General features: G+C 35.6%; 1 protein-coding gene across 2 annotated transcripts in view; it reads right to left on the reverse strand.

Moving 5' to 3' along the window:
• The window catches only part of LOC107223201 (locomotion-related protein Hikaru genki), a 59,278-nt gene that overhangs the window by 3,919 nt on the left and 31,119 nt on the right, over positions 1 to 24,240 (reverse strand). For both annotated transcript variants that reach the window (XM_046745264.1, XM_015662814.2), the window contains 5 exons: positions 22,242 to 22,412; positions 18,801 to 18,935; positions 17,461 to 17,604; positions 12,798 to 13,007; positions 2,199 to 2,393 (listed from right to left, as the gene is read on the reverse strand). In XM_046745264.1, the coding sequence (XP_046601220.1) occupies positions 2,199 to 2,393; positions 12,798 to 13,007; positions 17,461 to 17,604; positions 18,801 to 18,935; positions 22,242 to 22,412 (855 nt within the window). The remainder of the gene's footprint in view (positions 1 to 2,198; positions 2,394 to 12,797; positions 13,008 to 17,460; positions 17,605 to 18,800; positions 18,936 to 22,241; positions 22,413 to 24,240) is intronic.

Consider the following 24,240-nt stretch of genomic DNA (forward strand, 5'->3'; position numbering starts at 1 on the left):
AGAAAATGAAATGGTATTCTTGAAACTTGTGGTACAGAAAATCCTCAAATACAATACAAATGCACTTTGTATTTCATTTCACCCAAAATTAAAGACTGTAATAAGACGATGTTGAATACTGCATCAGATTAATTCAGTTCAATCCATGATTGAGCTTCTTCCATTGCCTCAAACTTATGCTCAATAATACAACATGGCACGATCATAGATGCAATAAAGTCATATTTACTGTCAGTAGTTGAAAAACAAAAGTGAGCCGTAGGTTCGATCGTAATAAAACAACTACGTTAAATTTATGTAGATTTACTGGATCCTCGTATGTGAGAAAGGACTTATGAAAATGATTGAAAAATTTGATCTAAAAAGTGGCACTGCATGCGTTTACTCGAGAAAATAGGGCAAAGTTGGTTCGGTCGAAGTTATAACACATTTGCAATGCCAAACAACGTTGCGACAGCTGCAAGTTGCAAAATGTTTAGCGTTAAATAAAAATGACCACAAATTGAAAAAAGCCACGGCCCATACATTCAGGTACATATTAATTGTTAGAAAAGTGAAAATTCAAACGAAGAAGAAACATATTTTCGGAGAAATATATTTCAAGCCATTTCCCAGACAATTTAACAGCTCTTGCGTAAAATTTCGTGATATGAACTTTTTTTGTTTAAATGGCTGTTGTTAGAAGCAGTTATCACAGTCGCGGAGTATCGACTAATATTATTAGAATTGCATCGAATGCACATTTCCAACGAAAACACGGACCATGCCATTTTTGATTGCCACGTTAATTTCAACCGTCCTTCGTATTCTTCGCACGGGATTTGTGAATTCAAAAACTTTTACTCTGAAAAAATTATTTTTCATCATAAATTGGAACAAAGATTGACGGCTCCTGCAGTCGTTAAGCGTGATTCGCCAATCGGGAAGGAAAAAAGAGCCGTAGAATAAAGTAAAGAGCGATAATAAAAAGTTTTTGGTTACGCCGATACTCCGGCCGGTGAGTAATTTGCATTTCGCAGTTGGAAGTTTTCCATGCGGCGTGTTTTTAGACAGGGATGAAAAGAGCACTGTGCAGTGTTTGAAAAAAAAAAAAAAAAAAAACCACGAAAGTTGTAAAAAAAGAAAAAAACAACAACGACGTCAAACTTCTCGCGAAAAATAAAGGAGAAATGTACACGCTCGCTTTTCATTCACCCTCCAACAGTTCCTCGATCACCAGCCACTGTAATATAAACATTCCATACAAGGATCGGAAAGCGAAACTTTTAAAATCACGTTACGACCGACCACAGTTCGCTTACAGCTCCGTTGTTCTGCAGCGGAAATGCTGTTTCCGGAACAAGAAGTCTTGAAATATCGGGCGTTTCATACCGGCCGTCAGATTCGCAGCGAGGAATATTTTTCACGGAAAATTCTTACTCTTTCCTTATCGTTCTCTATTTTTCTCTTTCGCCCACAAGATAAACAGGAGAAAAATATGACTTGTAATAGGTAGTTTTTGGTCTTCGGGTGTGCAAGTAATTCAAAATCAGGAATAATTATTCTTCGAACAATTAAATTTTTTCGAGCGATTCGGCTCTTCGAATAGTTTAAATTTTTTTAGCAGACCGATTCGAGTTCGCATAATTTCATATCTCCCGAATTATTCGGTTGCATAATCTTCGTACCTTTGATTTCTCTTTAAAAGAAAATTTACATACCTGTGACAATATATCTGAATAATTCAAACGAAACCTCAAATATGCAGTTATTCATCCACGCGGTATTTATTTGTTTGTTGATTCTTATTTTGCAGATTCTCATATTTCCGAAATTTGTCAGTCGTTCGAATTTTCTTATCTCTTTACTTAAAATTTACCTGTTAATTTTTACAATTTCCATTCAAGTTTCTGTCTTCAATTGAATTTTTAGTTGCAAGTATTTTGAAAACAAACTCAAGAAAATTTAGATTCTGGAATTTAAACCGAATAACTTGAATAATTTAAACTATTTGAGTCACTGATCGGTCTAATTCAAACTATTCAAAACACTAGAATTATTTGAAATATTTGAATCAAATTTCACTGTTTGATTCGATTCGATCACGGCTCGTTTTTACTAACTTACCAATGTTTTGAAAGTCCGCAAAATAAGAAAAAAAAAAAAAAAACTGAAACCCGAAAATATGCCACGTTAAAAATGACAGCAAAATTTCTTACATATCGGCGTTGGGTGCGACCAGCTTCCACCTTCGGTGCAGATCGCGGAAGATTCACCGACCAGCTGATGACCAGGCTGACAAGCGAACTGGACCAGGGCGCCAACTTTGTATCGAAGATTTCGCTTTTTCGTACTCCGCTTGTGTTCGACTATATGTCCACTTTTTGGGGACGTTGGTAGTGGGCAGGTGATTTCTGTAAACAAAAAGGATCACAAACAGTTTTATAACGAAGTCTCAGGCCTTAAAAACGCAGAAAAATTTGTTTTCGTGCGATTTGAAGACGTTTTGTTTATGCAGATTTTTGAATATCGCATAAATATTCTTGACATTTGACAATTTTTCCCCATCGTGTTTAACATGTTGACTTCGATATCCAGATTTAAAAGCATTTATAAATTTTAACGAAACAAATATTTTCCGGTTCGTTTAGACTAATTGTATGCATCAATTCAAATAACCTCAAAAATTACTGTTTTTCAAACATTTTTTTCGGACCAATTTAAAACAATATCGTAATTTGTTTTATAGAGTAAAAAAACGTTGCTTTGCCACTTTGCGATTTGATCGTTAAAATGTGTATAATGAAATTTATTATCAAAATATTTTCTATATCGAATTTCTCCTCATCATAAAATACATTTTAGCTGAAACTTTAAGTTAATATTAACAGTGGCATGATTAAATATCAATCGTAGATTGCAAATTGAATAGCAATTTTTCTTCTTTCGAAGTACTGGGAAAGTGGTGGATTTTATTTCGAATTTCGATGAGAAAAAGTATTTAGCCAGGAGCTTTTTCAATAACACTAGCTTCATATGTTATTTGAATGAATATCTAGGAATGTATTGAGCGAATAAACGATTCAAACAGGCAAGATACTTATTTTATAAAACATAATTGATCGATAAAATTTCACGTCAATCAAAGAAGTTTGGATATTCAATGAAGCGTCGAAGAATTCGGATTCGACTTGATTTTATACTACATTTTATGGAGTTTTATGTGATTTGACAATTTTTTCTAATTTTTCTCTCAAAACAAAAATTGAAACGAATTGGACGCTTGCAGGGACTTAAAAATTTCAAGCTGTTAATTCCCCTCCGAAAAAAGCTTAAGTCACATAAAGTTTATACTCATCCACGAGCTACATTCAACACGTAGAAAATCTCCATAGTTTCAGAGGCGGAAGTAGATAAAGGATCTTACATTCAGGGATGAAAATGTTGGAGGCGAAGCTCAGCAGCGCCGTGTTAAATGTACTGGATTCCGTTTAACACAAAGATAAGCTTCGACGACTGGATTTAGTACGATTAAGATTGAGCCGACGACGGGAGCTTTTGACGCACCGAACTTTCCCGCTATATGCAACATTGAGGTGGTCCTTATACAGGGTTTTGACGAATTTTTTCCGGACCACATCCCAAATCAATTTTAAATAATTCGAAAACAATCGCCTAATTTTTTCAGATTTTTCAACTCAACTCTAAACCCTCTTGCCAACAGGATGGTTTTCCTTATTTAAAATAAACGTGTTTCGGACACATTCACAATACAGATTTTATTGTGAGAATAATGATATTCAAAAAAATCTGTAACAGCGAGGTCTTAGTGATCATTAATGCTACTATATGAAAAAAAAAATACACGTCATCATATCATGTAATATCGACGAATTGCAACGCACACCCTCGAAGTCTGACTTTCTTGTTATTTAGAGGAAGAGCTTTTTGAGGAAAAGTTATTTAGAGAAATTCGTTTAGATTGCCTGGTATAATGACGCGTATTTTTTTCAGACAGCAGTGCTAATGTATACTAAAACTTCGTAGTTGCAGTTTTTTTGAAACATCATTACTCCTGCAATAAAGTATATTCTGAGTTAAAGAAAAAAATCTTGTTCTTTTCATAAAATACTTCGACCACAAAGCGTACTATCTTAGATTTAACATGGAGAGCAATAACTTTGAGGGAATTCTTCTAAGCAATTTGAAAGCGTTTAAGCCCCCTGGGACCATAAATATTCAAAAACAACACTGTTAAGGACCATCCCAATACAACATACACACGCCGACGTACCGAATCACAGTTCGTTCCAAGTAAACGGCACGGTATGTTGGGTTGCCTACCGCTAAGAGGAGCAAATATCGGTAAAACAGACCTACCGAGTCATTATCACTTTAGTCGAGTACAGTTGTACGATCATTTTAACGTGACTCCGGAACACGATCACTGAACGCTTCAACATAGGTTATAAACAGCGAAATAATTGCTCGATCAAATCCACACAACTTAGCAACACGGTCACGTCCAGCTTACTCACGAGGACTTTGAATGAACTACTTACCGATAACTCGTTAGGTCTGCATTACCGATATTTGTTTACTTTTGTAGTAGGCAACCCGACATACTGCGGCGTTTGCTTGGAAACTCTCTGTACATGATTACGGTTACTTTACAAGGGAAGCGAAGTTGAAGAAGGAAAAGAGAAAATACTCGACAGGCAAAAGCTCCTTTGACGTTGCGATTTTACTGATTGAGAGCGTCCTGCGCATGAAAGTATAATCTTTTTTAACAAATACAAAATGTACAAACGATGACCATGATGTGAGAGGGAAAGAACTCACCAATGCAGTAACAAAAAAGCTTCAAGCGCAGCTCGCCCTAATTGGAGAGGTTGTTTTGTAATCGATCGGGCAAAAGCGACGTGGAATAATCCTCGGATTATTGAAATTTTATACAATCAGACGGTTGAATTGTACCGCAAGGGTTTTCTTGTACATATTATTTCCACAAATTGCAGGTTATACGATTTTACTACCGGATGAATAATCGTGGAATAAGTTTCTTCGTTCACATCTTTATTCATTCTTGATTCTTTTTTTAAACATTGTTTCACTGCAATTTCATTATTTATATTTCCTTTATCTTAAAACTCCAAGTCTGCTTTATTACAAGTATTGACCTTGCTGACTTTAAAATATCTTGAAATAAATATTCATCTTATTCATGAATACACATGTTGAAATATGCTTTATTATACGTATTTGATCAACATTTACTATTTAGTATTTTTTAATACTGAATTTGATGATAGATTTGATCACAGGTTGATCTCCTATTTCCTTAGATTCAGATTATTTCAGCGCATAATCATTTTCATTTTTAACCTGATCCCGAATAAGGTGAATTTTTTGTTCTGAATGTCCATGCGGGTGACAATTTGATTTGATATTTTGACAGTTGAAATAGTGGCAGGTTGAAAAAATTCTCAGAGGGTTGTGACTCGCGTGTATAAAAATCACTGCCACAATAAATAACTCGACAGATAAATTTTCGGTGAATAAATATAATACGTATAGCACATATGATAAAGCAGCGCAGCTTAATTCATCAACCTTTCGCGAGCTTGCAGGCGTCAGCAAACACGCTGGAAGCTAATAATTTACGTTGTGAAATCGAGATAGAGTCGGTCGAGATGCGAGAGCTGCAGGCCTTTTACGAAGTAATCCCGCATTAGTCCCTCAGAACAACATTAAAGGAGACGTGCGCTAATTCCATCATTCTGAAACCGTCATGATTAATAATACTCCCGTAACTCTTAAACTTGCTCATTATTCAGAACTCGTACGATCGGTAACTTACTTACCGTCGGTAAGTACTCGCTCTAAATCTAATACATCGCCCGTTTCTCTCTCTATGTAGTATTCTCATACTTATGTATCAAATTTTGTGCAAAGTTCGATGTGATTTCGTTCAAATATTGTTTCTCTTCTAAAATTTCGTCCCGGTTAATCAGAGCGCGATGAGGTAAATTTATTCTCGCCAGCTTTTCGAATTTTCTCTTTTGTGCAATGAACGAGGGTAAAGACTTCATACCAAATAAAAATTTTTAATAGTATGTACGTCGAGATTTTACGTGAACCATAAAATCTAAAATTCCAGAATTTGTTCTCCTTAATTTCATTAGACGTATAAGTGCGCAGCTTTCAACTGTGAAGGTACAGCTTGCAAAGTGCATAGTTCCAGCTTTATGGATGCACTGAAAGTGTGAAGTATATAACGAAGTTGCGAATACGTCTCGTGCGGAAAAGTTTCTTCTTTCACAGTTGAGCGGGCAGCTGTATGAGTTACTCTTCATAAATCTCCAGAATATGTAGATAATTTATGCCCCATGGTGACTAGTTTTTAAGGAAAAGAATAAAAAGAAACACGGTAAGTGATTAGAAGTACAAATTGAAGTTAAATTTTGTCAAAAAATAACTGCGACGTGATGGAATTTTTGAGGAGGTATTCTTCCAATTTTTCAGTGACATAGTTCATTCGTGCTTTTTGAGTGTATAAAGCTTCGTATCTCCTGATGAGGTTGTCTTTGCAGTCCTGATTCATGGGAAACTGAATTACCCACTGAGGCAGGCTGTTGGTGTTTTTTTACTCGAATTGGAGATGCAATTGAAAGGATATTTTTAACGATGCACTTCAGCTTATACTTCTTACCAATTCCCACACATTTCATATTTGGCCGTGTTGAAAAACGGAATTGCTGAGTCCAGATAATTTACTAATTCGAGAAAACGTTCGTCTTTTACGATGGGAATTATAGATTCAAAATGATATGGAATTTGGCGTCCCCGCCGAAATTTGATAAATCATCCAAATCAATGTTTCTTTTTTTTTTTCTTTTAAAGAATGAAGCTCGATTTTGGTCCCAAATTCCATTGATTGATAGATCCGGTACTTCAAATTGTCCTGATGGAAAAAATTCAATATCTGATTACGTATTGTGATGATACCAGAGAATTTTTTCCGCAATTTTCCCTTCGCATATCTTAGTCATCTTCCTAAAATATCAAATTGAAAGCAGAAGCGATGCAATGATAATATTATTCTGGATTGATTTAAAAAAAAAAAAATTTGATTGAATGTCAGTCTATGAAATAATTCACCAGGTGTGGGCGAGAAAACTTTATTTTATTCGATGAAAATCTATCTCAGCCCAATAAATCTTTGTTTGGAACAAATAAATTCTATCGTCATAGGTTCGTATACTAACGGATCTTTTCTCTGGATGTGAGCAAAGAATTTATATCGGAATGTGATATCGTGATAGTTCATATCAGCAGGAGAATCCAAACAAGTAAATCTCCCTCAACTTACGTACAAAAATAATGGAATTGAAAAAATCTAAGAGTGAAAAAATATCTGTTCTTGGAAAAAAAATTTACCAGAATTACATGTAAATGTAATTTTAAATAGTTCGTGGTTTTTTACGACTTGTATTCACAAAAAGTACGTCTTAAATAAATCTTTTCGATTCATCGAAAACGATATGTCAACTTTAAATTTTGCACTGTTTCTGTTTGAGTCATACGAATCTATCACATGAAATATTGTGTGAAGTATTATAATTTCAGGATTTACTACATAAACTCAGTATCAATATCTTAAGAAATGCAAAAATAATTCTTGTGTGTAGATGTGTGTACATCAATCGAATAGAAATTTACATAATTGGATGAAGTTTCCCTACTTAGTCGAGAGTAGTTCGCATGGTGCTGTTGGAAAGCTTTTTGGAAACTTGTAAAAGATACTCGATACAAGCTATGCGATGGCTTAACAGTGCTTCGCAGTAATCAACTTCGCCGGAAATGAATGAGAACTTCATGTTTCAGGTCTCGCCTACAGAATCGCATATAATAATACAAACAGCAGCTAGACGCTGGCTCAAGAACGAAACCTATTTAAACTCAATTTCGAATTTGACGACAGTTTTCTCATATGAACGACGAGTTTCAATAACGACATTTCCGATTCATTGATGCTGATCAAAACAAGCGGTTTTAGACTGACTATGAGCTAGCACTCGAACTTCCCATACTCACACTGCAGGTTCCAAGTTTACAGGCAAAAAAAAAAACCATTTCGAATTTTGAAGTACAAATTCAAATTTGTGATTAACGATATTGAAGCCCTCGAATACTTTATTACATGGAAATATGATGATATTTTTTATTTTGAACCACTATAATGGATCCAACATTGCAAATTTTGGAACTCTGACCTTGGATTCGTCATCGATGACCCAGAAAACCTCTGCCTACCAATTTCTACCAAAATCAAAATATTTTTAGATATTTTTCCACCACATTGGATCGTCGTTTTGGATTTCGCAATCTAACTTCAGATTCGTAATCAGCCGCCCAACAAACCGACGAGTACCAATTTTCATCAATATCAAAATATTTTTAGTCTTCTTTTTTCAGCTTATTGAATACGCCAAATTTAAATACAGAAAATCTGACTCAAAAAAACTCACAACACCAATTTTTATTCAAATCCATTAATCCATTCTCAAGATATCGTCATTTTATTTGATTTTTTGAAATTTTGTTATTCAAATAATTGAAAAAGTTCTGCACCGATCAAAGACGAAATCTAATCAGTTCTAAGTTTGGAGAAGTAGCTTCGTCTGAGACGAAAATCATTGAAATCCGGTAACTCGTTCTCGAGATATCGTCGGACAAAAAAACTTGATAACATCCACATATATACGTACATACATACACACAACCAAATGTCCGTGCGAAAATGGTCAGAGGTGATTCTCCAGACTTTGAAACGTGGAGATCAATTGAAAACACAACTTTTCATTTTCGGGGTGATTAAAGTAACTTCCTTTTTTCTCTGAAAAGAGAGAAACGGAAAGTTAAAAATGTGCAAATGAATCTTGATCTGCATACTTTTGAACAAAATAAACCCCAATTGAATTGAATAACTGATTGTCGAGAAATAAATTCTGAAAATTCATTTACCTTGTCAGCCTTCTACTCGTATTATACACCCCCTTAACATAGGAAAATACATCCAAGTTACACGAGTCGGGGAATCCTTTACAACCGGTAGAAATAAGCGCTGAAAACTTTCAGCAGTCTCCTCTCTCTTTCCCTTTTCCCCCCTTTTCACCACCCTTTTGCTCCGGTTTGCTCAAGTGTACGACAGTCCGGATCCCGTTCTCGCTTTCCGGATTACCTCAGCATTTCGGTGTTCAAGAAGAACCGGAGATAGGAAAAGCAAAAGGGAGGCGAGTGGAATGGAAGAAGGGAAAGAGGAGAGCAAAAAGTAAAAAAAAAAAAAATTTCAAAAACTCCCCGGTTACGCGATGTTAAGTGATGATAGTCGGCTTCCACCCAGCTTTTACTGCATCCTGGCATTGTATAGTCACTTATAGAAGTAAGCAGTCTGGTCTGATTTTACTCCAGTGAAAGTAGACGGTTGACATATGAGACATGAGATTTTCGTCCTCGTCAACCAAGGACAAAGAAATCCGGCATTTTTTTATTTTTTATCCCAGCTGAGGGGAGAAGATTGCTCAAAACGTAGCGCATAGCTGTCTAATCCGCCATTTTCAGTTTTTCAAGTATTTTAAAACAACTTGCAAAATTTCAATATAATTTTAGATTAAATTTTTTTGCCCAATTCGAGTGCCATCTGTCAGAGAGTGAAAAATTTCAACGCGATAAAAATTGTGAATTTTATTGAAACAATATTGTTTTAATGTAAAAAGAAACGAAAGAAAAACCGTTGATATTGATCTAAACAAGTTAATTTTGTAATTACTTTGAATTAAAATCATACCGTTCTGTAATTTTCACGTGCCAACAGAAAATGAAAATACTAGTTGAATTGTAGATAAAATGTAACGATTTTACCCAATCGTAGTTTTTCGTTTTTCAAATCGTAAGACAATCTCATCTCTCAAAAACTGACAAACTTTGTGCTTTCACAGTTGAAATCAGGGATCGCGATTATTTAAGTTGGACCCGACAACTTTTTCGTATCTACGCTTCCTTTTTAACTTTCTCTGCGTTTCTCTGCTTTAACAGAAAAAAAGAAGTTACTGTAATCACCCTGGAAATGAAAAGTTGAGTTTTCGCTAGATCTCCACGTTTGGAAGTTTAGAAAATCGCCACCAATCATCTTCAAATGGAAGTCTGTGTGTGTGTACGCATCACGTATGTGATTAATTTTTTTGTTGGACGATATTTCGAGAACGGTTTACCGGATTTCAATGATTTTGGTCTCATTCGAAGCGGCTTGTCGAAACTTAGAACTGATTATATTTTAGTTTCGATTGGTTCGGAACTTTTTCAATTATTTGAATGACAAAATTTCAAAAAATCAAATAGAATGACGATATCTTGAAAATAGATTAATAGATTTGAATAAAAATTGGTGTTGTGAGTTTTTTTGAGTCAGATTTTCTAAATTTAAATTTGGCGTATTCAATAAGCAGAAAAACAACTAAAAACATTTGGATTTTGATGAAAATTGGTACTCGTCGATTTGTTGGATAGCTGATCACAAATCTGAAGTCATATTGCGAAATCCAAAATCGCGATCCAATATGGTGGAAAAAAATCTAAAAATATTTCGATTTTGGTATAAATTGGTAGGCAGAGGTTTTTTGAGTCGCCGATAACGAATCCAAGGTCAGAGTTCAAAAATTTGTGATAATTGACCCATTACAGTTGTTTGAAATTTAAAAAAAAAATCGCCATATTTTCATGGATTATTGTATCCGAGGACTTTAAAATCGTTAATCACGAATCTAAATTTATAATCGAAATTCGAATTGGGTATTGTTATTTTTTTTTTCTTTATGAACTTGGAACCTGCAGTGTCCGAAGCCGCTTGTTTCGTAATGGAATGAGAGTGAATAAAAGAAGGTGGGCGTTGAGATTTAACATGCCAATCCAGATTTCCGACGCTACCGTAAATTCTAACGTTGCATAAATCCGTCGATATAAACGCACTTGCGCACTTCTTACGATCAACTCGTCAAATTGAGTTCATTAGAGTTTCCAAGTTGTCCAACTCCAGTGACAGCAGCTGCAGCTTCGGCAAAGTTTAGTAGTTCAGTTTATACAGTTTAGCTCCAGTTTAGTTCAGCTCAGTTCAGTTTATACCTAGTACAGTTTGACTTGGCCAAGATCTTTATATGCCGCACATACACGCGGAAAATAGTTCGTCCCAATTCATCCCTCTGCGAATCTCTCTCGCACAAATCAATCACTGCAATAAAGAGGAATTCAGTTTCACTATTCGACGATCCGTTTAAGAGATTGATGGAAAAGTTGGATCTGGTCGTGATGCGACTGCTAACCTCTGTCCAAAGTTTATTCTCATGTCTACAGATTTATACATTATACATTGCTCGATCTTTCATGCATCGGAATAATTTTACGCAAGTACAAGCTTTGAGACTTAATCTTCGATCGGTTTTTCACATCATAATTATTTATAAGCCTCAAGATCGTCTCGCCCTAAACGCACCCCGATTTTTGGTGCCGGATGTCGGATAAAGCCGAATCGTGTTTGATTGTTGGAAATGCATGAATTCGAATCGACGGGAATTTCGCGCTAAAAGCCTTCGGAGAGAATGTTTTTAGATAAGTGCTGAGAATGGATGGGACTCGTAGTCTGAATCGAAGGTTAGAATGAATAGGGAAAAACAGTTTAACAAATGGCCAACAATTTTATTTGCATTTCTCAACATTCTCACTTTGCAACAGAAATGAATCCGAGAAAATTCGGATAACGTAAGCTAACTCATCAACAATTTGCGAAAAGGTTTTGTCGTCAGAACGTTCGAAACGCTTTAACTCTGGTGTTGTGATCCGATTTTAATGTTTCATCAGCTCATTTTTCTTCCTCAACCTCGAATTGTGATTCTTGCCGATTCTTGACCTGTTGTATGCGTGTTACAAAATCCGTTTTTATTTACTCTGAATTTCATTTGTTAAATTGCTTCTAAGCGATCTCTCGAGATGTCTACAATGAACAGAATATCCCCAAAAGATTAGAATTGAATCAAAAATCCAAGAGTTCAATCGGATGAACGTTCCAATCATAAAATCTGTTCTCAAATCGATAATGTTTCAGCGTACCGTTATTCGAACTTGTTCCAACTTGTTTTTATCGTATAGTAGCAATATTTTTACATTCAGCTCTACTGTCATTGGCACAAATAATATTGCTGGAGATTTTTGAAACGTTTTATTCCCTTTCCCTAACTTTTCCTTCACAAACTGTGTGTCCCATTTAGGGGGAGGGTTTGAATTCCGAATTTTAAAAGTTCCGAAATGGCGAAAATGAGAAAATTTTAACATCTAAAACATAGAAATTCCGAATGATCGAAGATTTTCTACACCGTGAGTTTCTGGCTTGCTGAAATTTCACCACTTTGATCTTTCCTTATTTTGGATTTTCGATATTTTTACGTTCGGAATCCTGGTCATTCTAATTTTCGGTATTTCTGAATATTTACACTCACTCGTTGAGTAAACTACGCTACGTGAGTGTGTTTTAATTTTTTGTATATCACTATATCGAACCTTTACTCTATCTTAACTTGAATTTTCATAATCTTGGATTTCGGAACTTTGAGCCATCGGGTTTCTGACCGTTCGAAACTCTGCTATTTCGTAAAAGTTTGATTTATTTACTCCAAGTTTCGCCACCAAATAATTCGGAATAAGGCGATTTCGGAACTTTACAAATTCGGAACTTCAACGAAGAACCTTCAAAAGCTATCGAGTCTTACCTTCGCAGGTGGGCATGCTGTTTGTCCAGACACCCTCGCCCTCGCATTGAATACTCTGAGGACCCGATAATCTGTATCCCCACATACAGGTGAAAACTACCCGACCTCCATGGCTGTTGTTGCGCTCGAGAAGCTGCAGCTTTGCGTTCGTTGGTACAAGCTCAGGACAAAGGATCGGCTCGCAGCGAGGTACCGCAGCTGACCATAAACCTGGAACAAACGAATACGAGTCCTTAATCAAAGCCGCACTCCGACTGCGACTCTTTTGTGTCCCTAGTAAAAATTCCCCAAAAACTGGAAGCTGTGAGAAATATTTGTAAATCTATAAATATTACGAAAATCTTGTCAAAAAGGCAAAGTTTCACAAAGATCGCTCCTTTCGAGGACCGAAATTTTTTAAACACTATTTGATCTCGAAATTCTTCCGAATACCTTATCACCTTTTTTCTCTTCTTACTCGAAACGAATTTGCAGCGCTTTCCAATAAGATTTGGATACGAGATTTGCCCTAAAAAAATGTTGCAGGTATTCATATTGAATAAAGAAATTTCGTTGGAGATGGTCATTGAATTAATAATATTCATCTCAACGTTTCAAAATTGTCACATTTTTAAATTATGTTGGAGAGGAGGAGTGGAAAAATAGTTGGAAAGCTAAGTTTTTCACCAACTGTCGAATTCAAGGTCAATAACGGTGCGAACAAGATAATACAAGAAATTTTTAAATTAAATTACGCTATTCATATTTTGAAAGTGTTCGTGCGAATTCACCGACTTATCGATTTCGAACAATCGATTGGGTTTGAGGACGTAAAATGCACATACACGTGGTACAAGCGCTGATGGAATGCGCCGATATGAAGAAGATGCTGACAAGTTGAGATGAATGAAGCAATGCCCGGCTGTATCTTCACCCGATCCGATATTCACCCGTTCAGGAGGAAACGTGAAAGGCGGCAACGCGCGAGCAACAGCGTCGTGAATATGCCCGAGGGAGTTTACCGACGACGTCGAGAGATAGACGTAAACGTACATTTTTTTGGTTCCTATCCCCAGCAGTGTGAACCCTCCGGGTTAGCGACGATAAGTTCGCAACAGTATCCGAATTTTATGATCTCCCGATACCGCGAGGCGCAGGATTTTTATAATCCGGTTCCCCCCGAGGCCGGCTGGTTATCTCCTGACGAGCTTTCCTCCTGATTTTCAAACACGTGCTGAAAGCTTGTCTGTAAATCAACGTCATCAGCGAAACGAAAGAACCATCAAAGGTGTCCAGTTTTTATCGCGTGTGGGAGGGGTTGAAAATGTATTGTGATGAGAAAATAGACGGGTCAAAGATTATTTTTGAAATCGTGAGAGTGTATTTTTTTTTTTTTTTTTTTTCACAAAATTACAAAATGGAAAAAAACGAAGTATGGAAGAGTCAAAATGTGAAACGGTTGAAGTATAGACAATTCGGGTGGAGTATTATCGTATACTTCGTTTTTCTACTTACTGAGATTCTACGAAACAAATTTTCGCGATTTCAAAAATTCTATACATTTTTATAGTACTACGAGTCATTATTTCATAACTTCAAAGGTAGCTTCCGGCTGGATAGTTATTGATTTTTGTTTAACTATAGAAATGCATGTGAAAGAATCCAACTTTTCGACAGCAATTTTCTCATCGTGATCAAATCATCGTACAGCAGTGAAAAATACGACCTGAAGAGAAAACTCATTTTTAGGCATAAATGCTTATTTTTCTTATCAAAGTCTCTTTCTAATGTGTAGCAAATCACTATCCTGTGAATCTGAAATTTTCAGAGTAGGATCTCAATGGGATCTATTATTTCCACGATGTTAACAAACAACAAGATAGCGTATATACATGTTGAAATAGTATGTTAAGTCATTTCACATGAATTACCAAAAAGCCTTGTACATGTGTGTATGCCTGGACAGATAAGATTTGCTAATATCTAGGCTCTAAAATTATCGTTGTCACCTTATAATTTGCGTAAAAGAATATTATTTTGTAAATTAAATGACTATTCACGATTAAAAACAAAATTTTTCTTTACAATCGTATTTAATACTGTTTTACGATTATTTTATCACAACAAAGATATTATTTTTTTCTTCCAAAAAGCGGTGAGATTTTCACACAAAAATGATGTGTCGAAAGAACTCTGTTTTCAAACACCTAGTGAAGGTGAAAAAAAAAAAAAACAAAATAAGAAGGAAAATGTAGCGAAAATACGATGTAAAATTCTCGGATTTCATTGATTTCAAAATATATGGACGAAAATTTGAACAACTTTTTTTACCGAATCAAACATATTCCCAAAGTTATAGAAAACTCGGAAACCAACAGGCGGAGAATTGTCGTAGGAATTGAAGTAGTGACCCTTATTCTGTAATCTTTTTACTTTTTTATCCCCACCCAATTCTATCTTCATTGTATCGTCGAGGGTGGGATAAACGTGGCACTGCAAAAAGTGGAAGCAGGATGGAAATTGTTTAAAGAATGGGGCACGGGCCGTTTGAACGTGGGTTGACTCGAAAATTCTGGCACTTCTAGTTTCTTGTGCAAATGTGTTCTCTGAGCTCTAAATATTGAGAAATTTTTTTTATATTTGAAATCGGATAACGAGATATTTTAATTTGCGCACAAAATTTTGAAAATTGAATAATCTTTTGAAGAAAATTATTTCCCTAGTGTCGAGTTGATGAGTTCGATAAATAAAAAAATCGCTTTTTGATTAGAAGTGCTTCTAAAGGAATAACGATTTTTTTTCAATTTTTTACCGATCGATGCCACTTTTCCGGTGTTTTTTCACTGCCATAGATCAATTTTCTATCCAAAAACTTATTAACTCTCCGTCAGGTAAAAAAAAATTTTATTCAAGAGATCATTTGATTTTTAAAACTTTGCGGACAAATTAAAACAGCTCGTTATCCGATTTCGAAAAAAAGAAAAAATTTCTCAATATTCAGATCTCAGGTAACACTTTTCCACAAAAAACCCAGACGAGCCAAAACTTTCGGATTATCCCGCGTTCAAACGACCCGTGGGGGCGAAACAAGCAGAGGAAAATGATATTGTCCCTTCGAAAAGAATGGAAAGTAATCGAGATAAGGAGGTTATTTACTTTTACGACTGTCAAAGAATTGTTCAACACAATTGTTCTCTCAAAAAGGTAATACAAGAATAAAGACGGTCGTTGAATTAGGAGCTAACAAAAGGCATTGATTATTTTTCCGAATTGGAGCAGCTTCAATTTAAGCTGCCTGCATGTCCATGTAACTACGCAAACACAGAATAGCAGAGAAAATGTTTTCAAGAAAAATTTTGAAACACGGGTCGAAGGGTAAAATTTTTAAAAGTGAAAGGGATGATAAAAATGCTGATTTAATAAAATGGCATTTCAGTGACAATTGTTGTATCAACAACTTTGATTCTGCCTGGAAGGGAAAAATTGGTAAAACTATTTTGGCTGAAAGTTATTGTCCAAAATGGTTATTGAAAGTGTTTTGACTTCAGTAGAATCTAGATGACAATAACGCACGAAGTTGATACTGTCGGAAATAGAATTTTAGAAAAATTAAACGAATCGGAGTTTGAGATATAAGAATTTTTTATAGGTGGAATGTGGGTGTTGAAAAAATAGTACGTATCAAAATATATAACTGTAGATCAAAATGCGAATATTTATATTTTGAAAGGTGTCAAGACACAGGAAAGTCAAAATATATAGAATCACAAGAATCTACAAACTAGAAAAGTGTAAAATAGTGATTTACTCTTGTACTTCTGTTTTCATACTTCTATATTTTGACTCTTCCGACTCGTAAGTCTGATAATCAAATCCTTGATGAATCTGTGTCGTGAAATTGAAAAAATTCGACATCATGATCTACGATTCTACATTTCAGCCTTTCCGAAATCAGGATCTGAGTCTTTTAACGAGATCGATTTAGTATTTAAAATTTTTGAATTCTCAGTCTATGTATGACAGTTACATTAAATAAAAACTACGCTCAAGAAAACTGCCAAAATTTGTCTATCAAGTCGAATTATTACGTAATAATTACCACAAAAAAAAAAAAAAAATTTTTGACTTAAATTTTCCAACTATCTTTACATTTATTTAACCGAATATTTGTCTACCAGTCAACATTGACCTTGCTCAGCAGGAAATTATTGCAATTAGCATATGAAACCGTCGTATCGTTTAAGAGGTTATTCGCCTGTTTGGCCCAAGCAAAGTCCCACAGGGGTTCGTGTCATAAAGAATAACGTTTATCAACGAATGGTAGACTATTTTACATTTCCTTACATCAAGCGTCTCATCGCAAACTGACCCACAAGTTGGCGTCGGTCATAGAAAGTTTGTCATCTAGAGAGGACGTTCCGTACGCATATGCGTCTAACTTGTTAATCGGACCTCAGTCTAACTAGTCAATTTGCATTCGTGATTCAGGTTACAACACGACTGACATTTATACACAATTCATATGCCAACGGTGGTATTAGGTCCGTATTTCTCATATAAGAGGAATCCCGAAACATTTCTAGAGAATTTCATACGAGATGTGACACGCTGTTGATTCGAAACGTGAAGGGGACAATAAAGAAGATGAGAAGAGGAGAAGGGAAAGAAAAAAGCACTGACTCACCGTTATACTGGCAGGTTATGTTCGGCGCACCCTGCAGCCTATATCCCTCTGGACACTTGAACGTCGCGCTCTGTCCCATCCTGGCACCCTCGATTTTACCACTCAACGGTGCGACCGGTTGTTCAATCGTGGGACAATGGATGTCTGCAACGCGTAAGCAAATTTCCAGAATCACATCCCTGCGTTTTTTTCCAAGACAGATTTTCCCCTCGTTGCAACGTAGGCTTGAATATTTTACTGAACGCCTTTTGTCACTTTTGAATTAATCTTCATTCCAAGATTTCTTGCACAGATATTTTTATGAAAAAAAACCATTCAAAACAGTTCGTTTAACTGTCAATGATTATTTGTTTACGGTATATTTTTGAGCCGCACAGAGAAAGTTTTCATTTTTTTAAAGTTACTGGACTATGACTGTTTCGAATATTCATGAAATTACAACGCAATGTTGTAAAAGTAACTATTTAGTGTGATTATAGTTGACAAAAGTACATTCTGTGGTTATTGTAATACTAAATCTATTTGTTTACATCAGTTTACTATATTTTTTCATCGTCAGTTGGATAAAGTCAAAGCATCAATTTTTTCTTGCAGTAACAATAAACTATTGCAACAGTTACTAGAAAATATAGAGCCAGTGAATGTAATAAAAATTAATAGTAACGCAAGCTCTATTTTCTGGTTTCACCTACGAAACTCGTTGTTATTTTATTATGAGAACTCTATTTTTCAGCTATGGTAAAAATTGATAAACGTTTATAACTAAGTAGTGATCGTAACTAGAAATTTCTCTCGTTGTAACTGCTGAATGGAATTGTGAACGTAGAATACTGAAATTATTTCACATAACTGATAAATATTCACGATTATGAATGTATAATATTTGGTCAGTTATAACCTTATCGTGAGTTATTAATTCTGGAACATTATACACAGAAAATAAATTAATTTTTGTGTTGATACCCTAATTCTTTATTTGGCAGCCAAGATTCTGAATTAGCAGTTTCGTTTTTATCGATTCAGCTACACTGAAAAAAAGCTTACCATTTACCACTGTACCGTCATCAATTATTTTCATTTTCTTCGCAAATGTAATCGACAAACATGGTTTAAGATACAAAATGGAAATGAGTTTTCTAGCTGTGATCGGAAAATTTTATTTGCCTCACTACTCATTTGGGTCATAATTACTCGTATAAGATTTTCTCGTAACTATAGCGATAAGTTGATATTGGTACAAGTTTTATTGTAAGCTGACTGTTTAAATTTGAGGAAATTCGCTTTCAAAGAGAGTCATTAAATTTAAATAGTTGGGTAAAGCTCGATTTCTCTGGACTTACCGACCACGTGGACGCGAATGGAGTTGGCCAAGCCTCGGGGCGTGGAGCACACGTAATTCCCAGAGTCCTGAGACTTGGCGTAGTATATAGAGAGTCTATACTTCCAGTCCCTCTCCGTGGATGCGATAGCCCAGCCTGAGAAATAGAAAACAGTGTTGAATGCCTTATAAAAGCGGAAAAAATAAAATTTCCAAGTAAAGGCCGATGTTGGGTTGCCTACCACTGAGGGGAACAAATATCGGTAAAACATACCTAACAAGTTATCGGTTGGTAGCGCGTTTAAAGTCTTCTCACGTGAGCTGGAACTGCCCGTGTTGCCAAGTTGTATGGATTTGGCTAAGCAGTTCTTTCGTGCTTGTAACCTATGCTGAAGCGTTCAATGATTGCATTTTGTAGTCACGTCAAAGGGGTTGTACGACTCGAATTGACTAAAGTGATTATGACTCGGTAGGTCTGTTTTACCGATATTCGTGTCCCTTAGTGGTAGGCAACCCGACGTACTTTAGTGTTCACTTGGAAACATCTGCGTCAAACTTATTGCCTTTGTGTCTGTCTGCTCTACCTGTTTATTCGTTTACAACTCTAGAAGTATCGAACCGATTTTGATTCTTTGTTTTTTTGTGAATAGCTACAATGACTGGCCATATTTTATGCTATATTTAAGTTACAACCAAATAAATAGTTTCCGAGAGAAAACGACATTTGTATGCCAAGTCGGAACGCGATCACAAGCTTATGCGAACGCTGACTAAACCCTTACAGATGAAGGTTAGGTTAGGTTCAAAAATTTCTAAGGTCTTGGCAAGCTCTACTAAAATTTATCGAGAGCATAAAACCATTTCCAATGGTTTTGGAAATATTTGAACACGGAGCCGTAACGGACTGCTAGTCCTATACAAGCACAGGGCCGCGGTTACTTTTGTTATCCGTCGATTTCGGGAAGCTGATCAGACCATACGAGGCTGGATTATAGAGCCAGGTGCCTGCAGGTACCTTGGGCAAACTTCGTGTAGGCTTTTCACCCTGCCAAAGAAGTTCGATCAACCCTGTAGCATTTATTTATTTGTCCCCGACGTCCGGCATCTGGCATCTGGAATCGCGCTCATTTTTGGGCACAAACATTCGTAAACGAAACGCTTTGTACACCGAAAACAATTTCTTGCAATTTTGGTTACTACTCACATTTCTTGACTACTTTCTTCTTTTACTTGCGTGAACGAAAAATACATACTTCTGGGTACAAAATGAAAATTATTATTGTATATACGGGTAATTTCACTAGTTTCTGAACAAACGTATGAAAAATTTGCACCTGGGCATTAGCGAATAAGGTTGATATTTTACCAGGAGTTATTATAGACTCAAACAAGCAACCCTAATCTTATGAATTTTTTTCCTTTTCTACGTTTGTGGCAATAGATGCCTAATGCTTATGGTTTTGTTGCAACATGGACTAGCATATAAATAACAATCGTGAATTGGTCGATTTGAAGGAATAAAATAAAATAAACAATGTTCTTACGGACTGAAAAAGTTCGATAAGAATATTCCGGAATTCCTTATATCACCTAAAAGCCTTCGAAATTGCGGTTAGAGTTCACAAAATTATTTTTCCACCAACTAGAAAACATGTTATATTCATAGCCATAACCACACGAAACGACAGTTACTTGTGTCGAATTTCCTATCACAATTTCATATAACATTTGAATCATTATCGTAGCAATTAATGCCTAATTGAATAGAATTTTTTTATGGTGTCATCAATGAATTGAAATTTTTCTCAGTTTGCGTTTGCCTTTGCAAAAATAACGTCAGATTCACAAAATAATTATGTAACCACGATGAAAACCATAATTTTGGTTACTTAGAAAATCGTTTGCATGTATTCTCAAAGAATAGATTCATGTAAACACGATACCAATGGAAGTGTATCCGAGTAATTTGCCTGAAATTCGGAAAGGAATTTGTCTGCATCTTGACGATGTTTCAGTAAATTTGTCGACATTTTCTCACACTCGGTTTCGAAATGGCAAAGGTTTAAATTTTAAGAAACTTCGTGACTCGTATATTTTTCAAAATAATTGATGACCGAATTTTGATGTACAATTTTATGCCATTGAAATGCATTCTAACTAATTGCACCAAAATTTTCAATCACGCAAGTTTCTTGCTGATAGCATTCCAAATAAACGGCTGAACCGATTCGACTGAAATTCGGATAGAATACCGATCTCATCGACGCGATCCACTTCAACAATCTTTTTAATCCATACCTAATTTCGGTTTTGAAATGGCGGACGGTAATTCTAACGTTTCCCGAACTTTGAATTATGCAAATTAACTCTTCTAGTTTTAATTTTCACTTTCATTACGATTTTCAAACGATAAGAACGCCGTTTCGACTCTTCATTACTTGGTCTTCGGATATTACAAAATTCATCCATTGCAAATAAAAAATCACACAATATCCGGTGGTTCCGAAAGCTCGTATTAAATCAGCCCGGATTTATAAGAGCTTATACAGCGTTTCATATTTGCTTCAAGCAATTATTTTCCCTAAACGTACCCGTGATAATTTACGTAATGAGAACACTCCGGCTTCACGGACAATCCAATATATCACTGATGCCTTGGTAATAGGTGTTGTTCATTTCGACGTGCATACCTATACATATATATTACCGTATTCAGTCTAGCGCGAATTTTCACCGCAACGAATTACGAGGCATTCGGTAATTTCGGTTGAAAATTTGGAATTACACGGCTGTCTCCCGTTGATTGTGTCCTTGCAACACTTTTATTTTTCTTATTCTCATTTTTGTTTGTAAAACTGAATATTTGCGACTCCATTAATAATTTGTCACGTTCAATTTTTTTTTTTTTTTCTGAGAATTGACTGTTGTCGATTTCCAGCGTACAAAATGAACTCGAAAACTCGATTTTGATCAAATGTTTCGAACCGCCGACACTATCAGTTTTCAAAATTCGTATCCGTTCTACGTTTCAATAATTGTAAAGAACTTGAAAACTGTTGCCGCAGGTATATTCAAAGTCATATTAAAAATATAACGATATCATACAAACGTTTGTTTCAACTATTGGGACTGTCACTTTTCAATGCGCCATCTGGTGGGAAAAAATCAAACTAATGCAACCAAGCTGACAGCTGATCGTTGACGGTGTTTTTTTTTTTTTGCGTGCGGATGATAGAACTGGTATATTATTAATTAAGTTTAATTAATTTATGTCACATGATTAATCTGAAACCCAAAAAATTACAATTTCCTCTCATTAAAATTAAAAACTTAGGTTATGCGGTGACAAAATGGCGCCGACGATAAAGCTCCGACGTCGTGAGAACATTTTCCAACGCGAATGTAAGAGCGAGAGGAGAGTTGTACAAGTGAAATCTGGCGTCAAAAAGTTTCCCAAACTTACCGGTGAGATATTGTCTGTTCGACGTCCATGTCCATTCAGGATTTCCGAGACGTCGGGCAAAGAGACACTCGAGATGCAGGATGCTGCCGGGAAAAACGGCGAGAGTACCGGATGGTTCAACAGCCGCCGAACCGGCCGGTAAGCCAAACAGAATTGTCGGTGGAACGTCCTCTGAAAAGGTAAATATTTTCAATGCTCATGGGTCAAGCGATTGCGAGGGGCAGAGATCATCAAAGGACTTCCAGCCCTTCGACCGCTGCAGTATTATGTGACCAAAAGTCTCTGCGCGGGGAACCGCTGAATTAGTCTTTTCACCGCGCATGATTGCCCTCCTTGAAATTGGCCTCTGAAATTGACTCTTTTAGAAGGTTCAATTGTTCGTGAAAAATTGCTTAATTTCGATTTGAGCATAACTATGAAAATTGAACTATTAGAATTTCCTAGGAGTTAACAATTCGTGACATCGTTTGATCCGACAATCAGCCAAATGGGACGATTGTTCGAATTACAGATCACTTTTTAAAGCTGTTGTTTAAGGCGGAACCTAACTTAAGAGTCCGAAATGTAAGTTTTTAGGGAATTCTTTTGACAGGGAAGAATTGAATTGATGTTTTCTTGACTCTGAATATCTTCTATTACTAGTTTGAAATACATCTGGTGATTTTTTCAAATAATTTGAACCGTAATTGATGGAGTTATTAACTACGCCCCACAGCAGGTTAACGATTTCCGTGCACCTGGAGATCGCAATTTCGAACTGAAACCAACGAAACTGAAATTTTTTCATTGTTTCGATTATTTTTAAGAACGTAAACCTAAATCCATCCATTATAGTCGAAAATTTAATGTTTTACACTTGTTTCAAAAAGAAGGTGTCGCTTTTCACAGCTTTTTACAATCAGAAAGGGGAACTTTAAACAACGAAATTATCTAAATGATAGGTTCATGTTCTTAGAAATAATCTGATCAATGAAAAAATTTCAGTCTCGTTGGTTTCAAATAGAAATTGCGATCTCCCGAGTGTACGCATTAAATTGCATACGCGAATGAAAATCCGCTGTGGGACGTAGTTAATTACACGATCAATTACGGTTCAAATAATCTGAAAAAATCACCAGATGTAGTTTGAACTAGTGATAAAAGGTCCTCAGACTTCACAAAATATTCATTCAATTCTCCCCAGTACAAAAAGATTCCTGAAAACCACTTTTTTTCTGCTTCCTACAAGGGTTCCCTCCTTAAGCGGACACATCAATGAAACTCTATAATTTTTCGATTTGCTTGAAACTTGAACTCGCAATAAAGCGTATCAAAAAAAAAAAAAAAAAGAAATTATAAATATATGAAACATAACCGATTAAAACCAGATGAAAACGTGATTCGTGAAGATTTATTATGAGTTGAAATTTCAAACGAATCAAAAACTTGTAGTTTCTCACTGACGTGTCTCCTTAATAAGGAGTTTGTTGAGTTGAAGTTCAGTATTATTTGTTAGTCTTAATAAAAAATAATCGCTCTTCAAGTATATTTATCTAATTATTACATTCGTTAAATTTCCAAGACGATATATTTTAGATTTAAAAAATAGAAGATGTAACCGAGATTACGAACAAATGCTTATAGTATTGATACTTCATTTCGAACAACTTTAAAATGGTTGAAATTCTAGCGAATTCGATAATTTTTTCTTCACGAAAGCTCATTTTAAATAACAAGACTTATAAATTCAGTACGATCTTCACTGAAACAGACATTTTTTTTTTTTTTGCAGTAATCAATGTATTATTGCGGTTTGTTGATCATGATCATTGTTCATGCAATGATGTAAGATTGAATAATTAACTTTGCTGACATGGTCTGGAAAAGTATTTCAGCTAGTTCGTAGGAAAGTTTTTTGTAAGTTTTTTGAACACAAGGAGCAATCGTAGAGTGAAATCCAGTTTAAAGCGATTTGAAGTGCATCGTCAAGATATAAGCTTTTCTTTATAATTCTAGTATT

Source organism: Neodiprion lecontei, chromosome 7 (genome assembly GCF_021901455.1).
Source record: "Neodiprion lecontei isolate iyNeoLeco1 chromosome 7, iyNeoLeco1.1, whole genome shotgun sequence".
Lineage (NCBI taxonomy): Eukaryota > Metazoa > Arthropoda > Insecta > Hymenoptera > Diprionidae > Neodiprion > Neodiprion lecontei.